Source organism: Mchenga conophoros, linkage group LG18 (assembly GCF_057382185.1).
Source record: "Mchenga conophoros isolate Kocher_MC1m ecotype Shallow Benthic linkage group LG18, M_conophoros_male_GT1.1, whole genome shotgun sequence".
Lineage (NCBI taxonomy): Eukaryota > Metazoa > Chordata > Actinopteri > Cichliformes > Cichlidae > Mchenga > Mchenga conophoros.
The window spans coordinates 20,928,058-20,943,463 of NC_140543.1; the positions used below are offsets into that span (position 1 = coordinate 20,928,058).

The following is a 15,406-nucleotide window of genomic DNA, read 5'->3' on the forward strand; positions in this document are numbered from 1 at the left end:
GTTTGGCACACAGGCTGTTAACATTTTGTGTCAGGAAGGGGTGGGGGGAAAGCCACCCACCAGAGCACAGCTGCTGATGTGGGCTGGCCTTTTCCACACACTCTTCAAGGCTGGTGTGTTTTCTGAAAACTTCTAACATTTGAATCTCTTCCATTTATAAGCCTGCGATTAACCGCACGGCTCAGGTCCGCGTGAAACCCGCGCGACCGCATTCGCGTGCACCCACGCAGCTGTGGAGCCTTCGCTCTCTCTCTTTTTTTACATAAATACTTTGTGCTGCCAGGAGCAAAGTCCAGCACAAACGTCTTTCTCCCTCTAACTCACTCTTGGTTGCTTAGAAACCCATGATAACAACAACAGTCGGTGTTACAGACCACGTGTTCTGCTCCGCACACACTCACACAACAACAACAACAAAAACGACGACGACGACAACAATGACAACAACACAAAATAGGCCTACTCCGGACTCACACCGGACCGCTCGGGACCCTGACCCAGTTGTGGGACGCTCACCCACTCGCGCGACAAAACCCAATGAAGGGACGCTCGGGACACACACCCAGGGCGATTTCAAAACCGGACACTCACCGGACGCTTGGGACCCTTGGGCGATTTAACCAAAACTTCTTTTTCGGGACACTAACCCAGTTATCGCTCCACAAAGCAGCGAACTTCTCAACGCCTCACAAAATGGCGGAGACTGCACAACGACACGGTTATAGAGTCGGCCTCTTTAAACTTACTTGGCGTTGCTTAGAGTGTAATATCAGCCCGAATCCCGCCGACCGTCATTCATCGAGGAGAAAAGACAGACCGCGAATCCACAGGAACTTCCTGGCTGACGTCAGTCTTTCAGCGTGCCTCTCCTCCCCTCGGTGAATGCGATTCCAGGGCTCCGGCATCGAAGGACCAATTAATGTTAGGTTTGTAGCTTGAACCCATCCGCTGGAACGTTGAAGACAATATAATTACACTGCTAAGCAAGACGCAAGTAGGCAAAGTTCTTCATGTTACTCGTGCACGGGAGAGAACCGGACAACCGCTTGACTCCAGTTGGTCTCGTCCGTCCTCCTGTAACACTGTCCTTTTATTGAGGTTACATGAATATGCATAGGTTCATTAACATACGACGTCTACATACAAACAAAGAGTACCTTGCCTCTGTGTGTGTGTGTGTGTGTGTGTGTGTGTGTGTGTGTGTGTGTGTGTGTGTGTGTGTGTGTGTGTGTGTGTGTGGGGACTGCTGATCAAAGGGTCAAACATCCTTGGTCAGGAAGAGGGTAGCCTCCCCCTCACCCTAGATGGTTCATCCTAGATAACACGGTGAGGAAGTCCTGCAGTTCATCTAAACAAAGAGCACTTAGACTAGAACAGACGCAACTACGTTAATCCTACCATAAAATAATAAGACACGGTATGACCTCTCATGCTCCCAAAGTGCTGTCTAATACACACAAAGTTTGCAGACTATCAAGGATCAAAACCTCTACCAATCTACAACTAATTACAAAACTCTAAGCATATATAAGTAAATATTTCTAAGCATAAATGACAATCAACAATACAAATCTAACAGCACCAATTATTGATAGCACATTGCCTGTACGTGCTAAGTGAATGTGACTGGTTGCTCCCCATCATTTAATGCTGCTGGCATTTACACTCTTAGGTTATTCACTGGCTCTGGGATTTGTGTTTTTCACTGTGAATGTGAGAGAGCAACAGAGAGAAAGACAGTGAAAGAAGGACCAGGACAAAGGGACTGCCATCAAGAGTGTTTCTCAGGGCTACATCAACTTAATTGCAAAACCTGTTATAATCCATCATGTTCCTTATAAATCACAGCTAAGAAAACTGAAGCAGGATGTGAATCTTGTAAAGTCTGTCCAAAACAGTGCAGATAAAGAAGGCATGCACTGTAGGGCTTAAAATTCATGTAATGCATTGGTGTTTGGAAAAAACAGAGGTTTGCTTAGTTTATCTCTCATTTTCACCCACTTTCATTTTCTACCACTGTACAACATTGTGCTGCTAGATTGCCAGAGAAGCAGTAATGTCCACACTAAACAGTATCTAGTTTGCTACCATTATACAATTAGCACTTTTTTGACAATAGGACATTATTATCTTTGTCATATTTTTGTCTTGTCCTCTTCTGTATCATTGCACTTCCTGTTCCTTTACCCCGCGTCCTTAGTTCACTTCATTTCTTTTCCACCCTTTGTTAGCACAGCTTAGCCAGAGCAATTTAACTTTAACCCCCACACTCCACGTGATTATAATGTTACGTTATCCATTGAGTCTTTTCTGTCGTCCGTAGCTATGATCAGAGGGTTAAACTTTTCACAGTCAGTTAAAATGACTCTCACTCAAGTCAAGTGAATCCAGGCCTGGGTTGACGGGAGAGAGCAGTAGGAAAAAACAGCATGGAACTTCCATAACCCTAACCTTAGTAGTAATGCTTTCTGTGTGTGGCTGCCACCTTGTCTGGCTCGAGGAAGCTATTTATATAGCTGCTGGTCTCACATTACCAGACTGGTGAATCTAGGGTCTAGGTGAAAGCCTGGGTCGTACTCTATGTGTTAAGTATAGGAGTATGGACAAAGATGGACAAGCAGACTTATTTGACTCACAACAAGTAGGCATGCAGAATGGTACCACCCTGTAATGACCATTTGTCAGGTTGGTATGTGAAATTTCATTGTGTACAGTTGGTGGGTCAGACATTATGTCAACCTCTAGTGCCAAATAGTCCTCTTGTACTTTATCTGTTTAACCTTAATCCACTGTTCAAGCGTGTTTGAGGGGGTGTGCACGCGCCCGTGTGATTCCTGGTGTTCCATGGATGTTTTTCCTCGGCACCGGCGACTTGTTGTCGACACACACACACACGCTCGCACTACCATCGGGATTATGCTGCTAATCTCTCCGATCCCACAGCGAGCGTGCACACCCATGCGCGCGTGCAGATGCGCTGACATTCTGCATTGTGGTCTGAAACGGTATCAGTTATGCAATGTCGGTCATTACTTGGAGCCGTCAGTTATGTCAGTGTGTCGCAGTCACGCTAGTTTGTCAAATGTGCTTTGGCAGAAAAGTAGGGAGATTTAACAACTGCTGCATGTAATGCATCCTGAATTCCGATGATGCATGCATACTTCTCCAAAGTATCAGTGCAGACAGTTTAAGCCTGAAAGAAATAAAGCCAACACTTTTAGGTTCACTGTAAATTCTGCTTTTAGCTCCAGAGCTTTAATCTTTGGATTGTTTAGTTTCGATACATTCACTGATCTGACTTCTCAACATGAATACATATTATGCTCAGACGCTGACTTTACTGCATTTTTGCAAAGTAAGAGCAGAAATGCAGCATTAGGGATTCTATGTCATTCCAGGTATTTTCTTCATCCATCCATCCATACATCCATCCATTCTCTGCATCTTAGTCTTCCCTTTTTTGGGGGGAAACTGTCTATGCAGAGAAGCCTGAACTACCTCAACTATGTTATTTTCTATGAAAAAAAGATGGGCCTTTTTTAGTACCAGGTGACATTATTTGAAATGGCTTATTCACAGTACAAATAAAATGTTCAAAAACAGGCTCAGCAGGCATAAATGAAAAAAAAACTACCTTACATGATTATTTTTTCTACCAGTGTAAAGGACAAAGGAACCAAAGTTTGCATCTGGGGGCATGGCCTAAATCTTCCATGAACATCATGAATTGCCTGAATGTACCATCTGAAAACTGCATACAGTGTCTCAGTCAGCATAACAGCTGCAGCGGTTAGCACATTTTCAACTGGTGGGACAAATATAGCATCAAAACTTGTTGTGTCTGTTTATGTGAAATACACTGCCACAAATGGCTGTGGTGGTGTTTATTTGTATTTGTATTTTTTTTCTCATTAAGATGTTTTTAGTGGCTACGTGCATAAGGAAACAAAGCATCACTGAAAACTGCCTCAGTTATGGTGACCTATCTGAACAAGAACAAAAAATTTGACCTCTGCTCCCCGACTCCCAAACTAGTGGTGTTTTGAATTATTCTTAATTTCCTGTTGGCCTCTCTCTGTGTGTCTCATCATCTCTACAAGCCTTTGACCGTCAGTCTCTCACATGCTTTATCTCAGTGTGCACAACCTTATTCTGCCTTCCAAGACTAGTGTTTAATAGGACCCTTCCCCCCTGGTGAACAATGATAAGCTAATGGGCAGGGAATTGCTCACTATTTAACGGACGTGTCTGTCAAAAGAAAAGGGATTGCTGTGGAGTGAACACCTAGTTTATTTTTAAACAGATAAATTTGGTGGGTGGTGTATGCATGTGAGCCATTTTAAGCAGTGCCAGATTATTGGCTTGCTATGTTTGTACTGATTGGCCTTGCAGAAGGTGGTCAATTATTGCAGAGCACCTACTTTGTAAACTCGCATATGTTTGAAAATACCATTTGAGGGTTTTTTGTTGTTGTTGTTGTTGTTGTTGTTTCTGTTTTTAAGATCTTATAGATGTTTGGTTTAATTTTATCTCAATGCAATAAACAAAGAGTGGTTTTGTGGTAGTAAAACATGTTCTAAATCTAACAATAGGAAACAATCCATTCCAAGGATCGGGTTCCCGAGCACAAACAGAGCAATATGGTGTATGCGGTTAAGTGCCAAGAGGATTGCTGGAAATTAGACACTGGGGAAATCAAACAACCACTGGCTAAGTGGATAGCACCACACTGAACACTCTGCAGTCTATTTACACCTACCGTTCAGTGGCCAATCATTCAGTGATGAGGGTATGCACATCCTCAGCAAGAGGAACACAGAGCAGCATTGTTTTTATTTTGTTGGTTTTATTAAAAAGTTAATAAAATATGGCCCCGTCATTTTCCCTGTTCAGTATAAGTCTTACTTACTGTGTGAACACATGTATTTACTACCTAAATGCATTAATAAATGCAGCATCAGTGAGTGCGTAACAGAAAGTGGATGCTATGATTTCTTTTTTTTAAATAGCCATTTTAAGCATTAGCATTATTTCACCCTTTAGATGTTTTTCCCTCTACATGAGTGGGGCTTCCCACTTGAAAATGGCCCATCCTCCTCTGCTGATTACCTAGTATCCTCTAGCTGTGGGAGTGTGTGTGCATATGTGTGTAGCCTACATGTGAGTGTGTGTATGCGTATGTGTGTGAGTGCTTAAGCGACTTTAAAACGAGAAGAGCCACAACTTCCTGTCAAGTATATATTTCCTTTTGTACTTGGAGAGTGGCTTAGCGTTGCTGGCACCCAAACAAACACACACACTCACACACTCCAGTTTACTGAGTCAAATGGAAGAGAGTGCTTTGTTTGTATTATTAGCTGACTATTAGGTTAGTCAACTGGAAACATAATGCTCTGTTACAGGTGACCTTTCTCGCTGTACAGTAGATGTGTCTCCAGGGCTGTGAGACTTTGACTCGGTCGGTTCCCACTGCGAGTGTTGTGGTTGTTACAGTGAAAATCCTCACAATGTTGTTTACACCACAGCTGGTATCAAAAACAATACTCAAACCATTTGCTGTGATTAATCACGATTAACACTGAAGCTTTAAGCAAGTGAATATTTAAGTGTGAAAACTCAAAATTAATGTCTATATATGTCAATATCTATCTATCTATACAGCTAGATCAAAAGATGCACTTCCAACATAGCTCAGTGAGACCGACTAGAGAGAGATGCACTGCAAGTTAGAACTGAGTGTTATGTGCTGACATTAAACTTCCTGCAGTTCCTCCTCAAGTCTACTTTTTTGTCTGTTTTTCATAACTAGAAGGACATGGGTTCATAGCGCATAAACTACTTTATGCTTTGTCATAATGAAATCCCTGTTTCGCAGAGCCCTATAAAGCGCGCCTCCCACTTCTAGACAGCTTTCAAAGTAATTAAACAAATTTAGCTGTGTCACTTGTATTTAAAAAAGTACAATAAATATTTGAAATGAATTCCAAAATGACGTGTTAATTTAGACAGCACTAATTTATACATAAAAAATTGACCCTCTGAAGTGGCTTTAGCTGGAAGCTTCACACCTCCTGCTATATGTGTGTATGTGAGTGTTTTGTGCGTCAGCATCTATTTGTCCACTCTTTTTTTAGTGATGCAGTGGAAGAAAAGTCTGCAGTCTCTTAATACACATGTGCAATAAAGCTGTCCATTAGAAGGTGCTGGTAGATTGCATTCAATTTGACGCACAAAAGAACAGCATACCTTTCCTGTCTGCTGTCTGCCCTTCGGTTTTCTCCTTTCTCTTTGTTAAATTTCATTTCCTATTTCTCGCACAAATCGCGAAGACTTTATCCAGGTCCTCCTATCCTATGGTCCGTGGGTGTGAGTCACATCATTATCAGTGAGAGGGTGCTGAGAGACGGTCAATGTCACCTTCTCTGGTCTGCAGAGCTTGTTCTCCACTTTGGCGTTTGAGGGGGACAATTGCCTTTAATTGCTTCACTTCAGCGCTGGCCTGCATAAGGCACTTAAAAGACAGAGAACTTGGTTGCCACTTAATCAGTGAAATGCAAGGATTCTTGTTATACACACAAACCCACTCCACTGGCTGGAATACACAACTGAGGCTGTGGACAGGATGGGGGTCCTCAGTGGGCGACTGAAAATACAGCTACAGTAAATGAAGGTGAATCACTTGCTTGTAACTGTTGAGGCAGTGTGCACAGAAATCACTGGCTCTGATGTTGAAATAGATGGCAGAGTCCATCTCATTGATTTCCACGTTCTGCTTATAGAGTTGCCCTGAGCTCAGAGTCTTCTAGATGCATGCTAATGTCAGCTCGAGGGACATTAATCATTAATACAACACCAGTATGTGTTTATTGAATTTGCCTTTGTGCACACCATGTGAAGCTCAGCCATGTGAGCTGACATAATATGCATTTCAAGACGTGTCAGAACCAGCAAAGCTTTGTTTGTCAGACTAAAGCTTAGACAACATATTTAATTCATGTTAATACGAAATACTAAGACGTAGTTATTCATCGGCTTATATTAGACTTGTTATTGGATTCTAGTCTTTCACCGATGGATAGAGCGGATAAAAGATTTTAAAAAAGTGCACATAGTGTCATGCGCATATTATTTTCGTGAAATATATTGTTCTTGTGTTTTGTGTTAGACCTCAGTAGCACAGGCTTAGAAATCACTTAACCTCTGGTTGCTGCTAGTTGCAAAGAGGTTGCTGCACCACACAAACCTACTTGTGATTGCTTTGGTTGCTTGCAGATTGCAGTGGTCACACATAGTTTGCATGAACTAGCGAGTGTTTACTTTTCTGCAAACACTCGCTGTTTACCCTCTGAGCTGTAGTGAAATTTGAAAAATTTAGTAAACCAGTAACAGAGGATGTTCACCTTGAGATTAAATGCTGTGTGTTATAGATGCAACCAACTTATTTCAAATTGCACAACTTTAACGTTGAAGGCAGACCGTTTCAGTTTTCTGGTTTTCACAATTTCACTACCAGTTGGCGAGCAGTTAGCAAGCGATTGCAGACAAGTCCCGCTTCCATGCAAACTGCTGTCGACCATGGCAACCAAAGCAATCACAAGGAGCTTTTCCATACAGCACCTTGTCTTTATCACCAATGAAAAAAATAGCTTTATAACTATTTCACAAATTGTTTTAAGTTGTGTCTCAGTTTGGGTTGATTTTCAGGACTTGTTATTGGTTTTACACATTTTAAGGTTAAGACAAGTTATTAGCTTAGGCTGGTTTAGGTTTGGGTTAAGGTTATCTTTAGGCCAGTAGATATATTTAGTTCTAGTTCTGCACACTGAATGACTGTATGGGATCATGGATCATTATGGGGTCAGTTTAACCAAGCAAGCATTTCCTGATGCAGTGTTGCTATTATTATGCTGTTTCACTAAAATTTCTTTTGTAAAACACTGATTAAAAGAAATGTAAAAATGTACGTGGACGTGGACGTGGATGTGTGGGGGTGTCAGATGGTTTGTTTTTTTTCAGCAAACACTAAATAGTTTATCCTATTTTCATCAAACGTCACAAAAATTTCATTCGCCTTATGTCTGGATTGAAGGAATTTCCATCTTACATCATTTGTCCTGATTACAGCTGCAGCTTGACTGCAGCTTTAATTGCACTGACAGCCTCCTTGTTTACAGTAAATTCTCGTATATGGCATTTGACTGTGTGTGTGTGTATGAACGTCACAATGTCTGAAATAGTTTCCAACTACTTCCCTTTTTTTTTCAGAGTTGTGCATTTGTGTGTGCATGCACTTGTCTCCAAATGTAGGCACAGGAATGCGTGTCAGGAGTGCTCATTAAAACTCAATGCCGATTGCCGCTGTACGACTGCCACACAGTTCACCACGTCTTGCCAGGAAATCAAGGGGGCGAATACACGCAGCTCTACCTCCTTGACTGCCAGCAGACCATAAAAAAGGCCATAAAAACAGCCACTGTAGTTAATTTAGTCCTGTCATGTTCATAGCGACTGTAGAGTATTTTAAACAGCGGAAACACAAAAGCTTTTAATCTCAGTTTTGTCATTCAGTGCTGACTCATGGAATCTGCTAATGACATCTTTCTTTTTTTTCTTGACTGTTCGTTGTCACCCCCTTTTATCCCCTTTTGTTCTTTCCTCCACCACCTTCACTTTCTTCTTTTCTGCCTCCACCTGTCCTTTGATAGGCGAGCACCTGCGCATCTGTCCTCAGGGTTACACCTGCTGTACCAGTAACGTGGAGGACAAACTGGCCTCGCAGAGCCGCACCGAAGTGGAGAACGTAATCAAAGATGCCGGGCGCTCCTTACAGATCTCGCTTACCGGACAGTACAAAATCTTCGATGGTGAGCTTTTTGTATTTATGATGCAGAGTATATGTCTGTGTATTTTGTTTTTTTCATTTTAAACATTCACTGACGCAACAGACAAACTGACAAAAAGCGAAGGAGATCAATGATAGTTTATCTCAAAGTCTACAAAGTTTACAAAGATCTGCTGTCATGCTTCAAAAGGAGCAATTTGCAGTTAACTTTAATTAAAACTTTGTTTCCCTTTTGCTTTGATATCAGTAAAACAAAGCACGATTTAATGCAAAGAGTCAGAACCACAAAAAATGAACAAAGTCATTTAAACCTTTGGTGGCTCAGTGGTTTAAAATGCTTCATAGAAACTGACTGAGCCCAAACAAAGGATAAAGACAAACACATTTCACAGTGAGTTGATAGCGTTCTACACTATTTAATGTGTGAAAAATGTTACTTTTTGTACAGCATGCAAATGGTTCAATCAGTTGGAAATCATTAACACTTAGACCCCCGGAGAGCAGTCATTTTGGTTTTCTACCTTAGACCCCCGCGGAGTCATCATTTTGCGTTTCTACCTTTAAAAGCCGGAGAGCAGTCAGTCAAATGCTGGAGTCATTCATATGTATATTAGCAGCTGTAAGCAGCTGCAATGGCAATTTAGCTTCTTTGTTAAGTGGTCACAGTATCTCTGTGGCCATCTGTTCATTAAGTAAAGTGTCATATCATGTTAACTGTTGAACACTCTTGTATACCCCATCAACAGACTAAAATTAAGATACACTACAGTGTAAAACAGCTGCGCCATCCTTCATTTCTTTATATTTTCTTTTCAAGGAGCCATACTTTCTTTTCGTTTTTTGAATAGCAGTTCTCCAGACTGTCTGAAGGCTTTTCAATGTTTTTCTTTTGGCATTCACTCATTTTCAGTCTAGCCTTTGTACATGATAATCATTATCGAAGTAATGGCTTTTTTGTTTGTTTCTTAAGCCACTTAACACTGACCTGTGAATCATTCAGGCATTCAAGGACTTTACTTGCACCCTGTCATAAAAACACATAATTTATTGCCATTTCTTTTGTATGTAATGTTTTTGCACCAACAGGGTGAATCCTAGAGCGCTGAAAAATGTATCTCAGCATTGTCCTTAAAAAAAAATTGGGAAAAAATTAAAGACCTGACCTGAGAGATACCTGGTCCTTCAGTTGATCCAGTCCAGCCCAGACTTCAACATTATTGAGGCATTGTGGGATCATTTTCAGAGAGAAAAGAGTAAAAGCTGCCAATATACAAAGAAAAGATTTGAATGTCCTTCAAAAAGTCTGGAGAACTAGTCCTGAAGACTACTTAAAGACATTATAAGAACTTGTGCCCAAGAGAGTTCAAACCGAGTTGGAGAACAAAGGTGATTAACCCAATATATTGACTTTCAAATGCATTAAATTCATACAGTCTCTGTATTTCCATTTATATTTGCACATTTCGATAACTCACTGCACCTAGAGGTTTGGAAAGTACTATATAAGATTATTATTATAGTCTCAATCACTAAATCTGCTCTACACCTTGAAAAATGATACAATAAGATCATAATAATATAAAATGTATGAGATTTTAAGTACAATGTTATAAGTCTGAGGGATGGGAAGAGAGAGAGATTAAATGAGTGCATTGGTACACCAAGGCAATTATTTGTGTGTAATGACTTGCTCCAGTTAATAGAAGGGTGTCTCTGTGCTCCACTTCTTCCCCTTGGCCAGACTGTGACAATGGATCTGTCAGCCGAGGCTCTGAGCTTGGCTAGTTAGCCTGACCTTTTCAGATCACAGTGATTAGTGGCTGAGAGACTTTTGTTTACTCTTTTTCTATTGCTCTGTGTCCTTCGTTCTCATGGACCCTCCTTTTCGCTCACGGCGCCGTTGCTGTGAGCCACCCCGCTCCGAAGCAAAAGTACACAAGCACACAGAAAGCAATCCAAGACCTACAAAATTCTCTCCATTTTAGCTCGTCATCCTACAGTTCTTGAACTTTCCCATTCTTCGGGGAGACACTTCATTTAGCACAGCAGAGCCAGTAAACAACACAGTCCACAGACGCACACATTTAAGCAGCACTCAGCTACAGTCTCTAAACATTGTAATGATTTGCATCCAAAAAATTCTAAGATAAACACACACAGACGCACACATCCCGAACATGGTTGGTTGTGTTCTGTCACAATGAGGTCATTTTTGGAGCTTGTTTTGTGTTTGTGTATGCTTGCCAGACATGCTGTTATAAATGTTTGATAGCTGCTGTTGCTTGAGACAGTAAATTAATTAGACTGCTCTGTTTTGTTGATCACAAATGTAAAAACATTTGTACAGCCTCTGTTCCCCACCCACCGGACTCCTTTCAGTTTTGTTTTTCCTCTGCCTGTTTTTCGTGTTCCCTTATCTTACCCCAGTGAGCATCATATGGCGATGCAGAGCTGACAGAGGGAGAAGTATATGTGTGTTGGGACCTCGAGGCCTGAAAACCATCTGCTAAAGGCCGTCTTCTCAAAGAGAGCTGAACGATAGACTGGGGTTAATTGGACCATAATGTGTCACACTTGCAACCACATGACCAGCAGTTTGGCAGGATAAAACAATTTTTTCCTAAAGACATCCTGTTGTTAGCCTTTGCTGTTGTGAAGTGGAAAATAAGACACGTTACGTCTATGTCAGACTACGGTTAAACCGCTACTGTTACATTTTCTTTTGCATTGGAGTGTTTTAAAAGTGGGGTGTCTGGATCAAGAGTCCTAAACATGAAGTATTTTTGCAAAGTTAAGGGAGATATGGTCAAACAGATGAGGAGAAGTAGATTTTAGCCATATTGAGAGGAGCATTATTTGTTCAGTGACTTGACACAGTACCATGCTTCCAGTCTCTCCACATCTGGCTCTGTTTAGCAGGGTGTGGGCTAGCTTGCACCATGTGGCTAAATGTAGGGTGTTACTCTTCCAGCCCAGAGAAGTTAGGCCTTTTTAGATTCAGGAACTCTGGAAGAAGCACCAACCAAGCCGCAGATTAGAGGACTGCCATATTCACATCAGCTGACTCTGGGTTTGAGAGACTGTACACTGCATATATGCAACTATATGTTTAGATGTGTATGTTTGCAGGTTTGTGATTTATTCTGTGTCACTATGATTGGCTGTAAGGGATTTTTTTATGTAGCATTAAATGAGTAACCAGTGTTGGGAGAAATAAAAAATTAAAGTCAAACAAATACTTGTCAGTGAGAATAGAAATGAGGGCAGAAATGAAGCAACTTGAGGGATAAAAGAGAGAGAAGGAATGCAAAGGCAGAGTGTGTGTGTTGGGGGGGGGGGGGGGGGGACCAGAAAGAGACAGCAAGATGGGATTACATATGAAAGTGAGAGGGAGAAGGTCAAGAAGAACAAAGAGAGTGATGGCACCAAAGGGAGCTGTGTGTTAGATGGCAGCCAGGTGTGTTTAACAGATGGAAACCTTAAACCTGGCAGGCACTGTTTGGCCTAATAGTGTCATCAGTGACATCTGGATAATTGTGTGCACACACTGTGCATGTGTGTGTGTGTTGTGTTATTGGCTGTATATCTCAAACATACAGCTTAATGCAGGAGTGTACTTTTACTGTATACGAAACTTGTTGGTACAGTGTGAGACACACCCTGCCCCTACAACATTCTCTATACAATTACAAAACCCCTGTCATGATCCTGCTGCTTTGCAGACTAGAGCTACTCTAAGACTTGGCTTGTCTGGACCGTGACCTAAGGAGTGTTTCTTTTTTCTTTCTTGCCAAAACTAATAGAACTCCCATAGATCCTTCTATTTAATTTTCACGGTCATCTGATGAATTGTTATCTTATACCACTGTCATATGAGTTGATAGCTTAAGCATGTCTTTAAAGTAGTAAAGGGTGTATTTTCAAACCCATGAATGTGGATAAACTGGCCACGTGTATGAGGTATATAAAAGGTGTAGAATAAAGCAGAATAAAGAATGTCGGGTTAAATGTGGTTTATAATCTCAAACACTTTGAGTGGTCAGTATGACTAAGAAAGTTCTATATAAACCCAAGTATGTGACAAACTAGGGTGCTTTTGGACCACAACCTCATTTACTTTCTTTTACTAGCTCAGGAGGTAGCAGGTCATTTACAAATCAGAAGGCTGGTGGTTTGATTCTTATTCCAGTCTGCATGCCAAATATTCCTGGGCAAGATAGATAAATGCAAGATGCTAACCTCAAGTTGCTCTCTGATGCATCCATTGGAATATGAATGTGTGTGAATGTTAGATAGAAAGGTTCAGCATAGAAAAAAGTGCTTGTGTGAATGAGTAGTAAAAAAAGGCAAGGTCTATGCAGTGCTTTGAGTGCTCAGGTAGAGTAGAAAGGTCAGACAGGCCTAGAGACCTGCTGGTGATCCCCTGGCAACGTAGGAAAAAATGTGCGTTCCACATCCAGTTGGAGAATATAAGATACAAACATGTCTGCAAAAACTCGTCATTTATTCTCTGAGCTGTGGGGAAACTTGAAAAAGTGCGACACAAAATCAAAATTGAGAACATTTGCCTTCCCATGCAAACTAGTAACAACCAGGGTAACCTGTTAGCAATGTCAAGGGGATTTTCGATGCAGCACCACATACCTCTTTGAGATCAGTTTCACATTAGCTACTACCAGCAACCTCCAGGAACCACTCACAACCTGTCAGGGACCAGTGGTTCTCCAAAGCATGTTCATTCATCTGATCACAAAATCCCTGAATTGTACACTTAAGTTGCAATGTTTTTTTATTTAGTCAGTTCACTTGCACCTTGTACTAAACCACAAAACCTTCTAATTTCCTGCTTTTAGGGTCACCTCTGATGATGTCATGAGAGACAAGGACATCTACTCCCATTGTGGTCCATAATCGGTTCATTTTATCTGCATGCAAATCATGTCAGTGGAGACCTGGAGTAGGCTGGCCTAATTATGCCAAACACATTACTCACCAGGAGCGATGACGCCTAGGAATGATAAAATTTAAAAAAAGGGACAAAAGTGAGAAAGGGAGAGAGGAATGTGCGAGGAAGGATGGTCTTGAGGAATGCAGTGGAAAGTAAATTAAGGGAATAAAAGAGAACAAAATGATAATGAGGATAAGCAATGGTATGGACTTTTGGTGGAAACAACCAAGGGAGAGAGAGAAAAAAAAAGTCTGAAAAAGAGAACCAGCTGGATAAGGAAGAAACAGCTTTGGGTAAATGGTGCATAATGCCAGCCAGGGAAAATAGGAGGGGAGACAGAGAGAAAGTGGAGTAAAGGCTTTTGCAGAGGGCCTGCTGATAAACGACGTGCATTATGTGATGTGTCGGCTTGTTTAATATAAGAGGCTTTTTAACGGCATCTAAATTCTGACTAAGGGGCTCGCAGTGTTCCTGGAGCACAATGTGTGTGATAAGTGTTGTTATTGATGGAGAGCCAGTCTGATTCATAAACAGTCTAATGGCTCCCAGACTATCATTTGTGCATTCACTGCGCCCAAGTCAGCAGTTGTTTGTTTATGCATGTTTTATTTATTTATTTATTTATTATTATTGGTAGTAGTATACGTAGGAGAAGGGAAGTAAAAGCACCAGAGTGCATCACTCAGGTGTGTCTTGCTGGTTATTTGGATATTTTTTAGCTAGCAGTCTATCACAGAGCCATATATCTGTTTTTCATTTAGATTCATTTAGTGGAAATTAGGCTATCGGCCAAGGGAAACACATTTTTAGTCTTTTTTCCTCTATAATTTGAAAATAATGTTATCATTTAGAAACACTGTCAGTTGGAGGTCAGGATAGAAGAAAAACCTGGAGCAACTGTATCATTGCACCAGTGTTTAATACCCCAGGAAACTATCTGAATGCTCAGCCATCAACCAACAAAAATTAAAAGCATGACCAATCAATTTATATTTTAATGTAGAGGGCATCAGCAGTAGAAACAGACACAAATATTCCAGTATTAAAATATGTGTTCAGCGATAGCAGATGTACTGAATGTCCTCTGCTTTCTCATTTTATTTTTTTTATTCTATCTCTGCCACCTGATTTCCTCCCTCCTTCTCTCTTGGCATATGCTTCATGGTTTGCTCCCCGTCTCTCTCTTCTCTGCCAAAGAACCATCAGCTAATGTGATTTTTCAGCACTTGTCAAACGGACAAACAGAATCAAGGCTGTCAAATAAGAGCGAAATATACAATTGCTGCCTTGGCAGCACCGTTTTCTTCTTTTATTACCTTTTCATTCCTTCACTGATCTGTCCGATCGGCCCCTGTCAGTACGTGGTGCTCTGCCAAAACACAGCTCATCCTTCACATCCTTGTGTTTGCTATTTACGACCATACACTAGCTATATGGGGGTGAGTGGATGAGCTGCTGTAAGTACAGTATGCACAAATTAAAGTAGATGAGAATTGGAATTCACTTCTACTTTAATTATTTTGCCATTTTGTTTCGATTATAATGTTATTCTGTTGTAAACAATTCTGGGATTGGAAGTATTTGCAGTGTTCAAGCGTGGTCACAAGGGCTTTGAA

General features: G+C 41.1%; 1 protein-coding gene across 2 annotated transcripts in view; it reads left to right on the top strand.

The window, feature by feature from the left end:
- Nucleotides 1-15,406, top strand: part of gpc1b (glypican 1b) — a 69,216-nt gene that overhangs the window by 35,214 nt on the left and 18,596 nt on the right. For both annotated transcript variants that reach the window (XM_085255167.1, XM_085255166.1), the window contains exon 4: nt 8,706-8,864. In XM_085255167.1, coding sequence (XP_085111293.1) covers nt 8,706-8,864 — 159 coding nt within the window. The remainder of the gene's footprint in view (nt 1-8,705; nt 8,865-15,406) is intronic.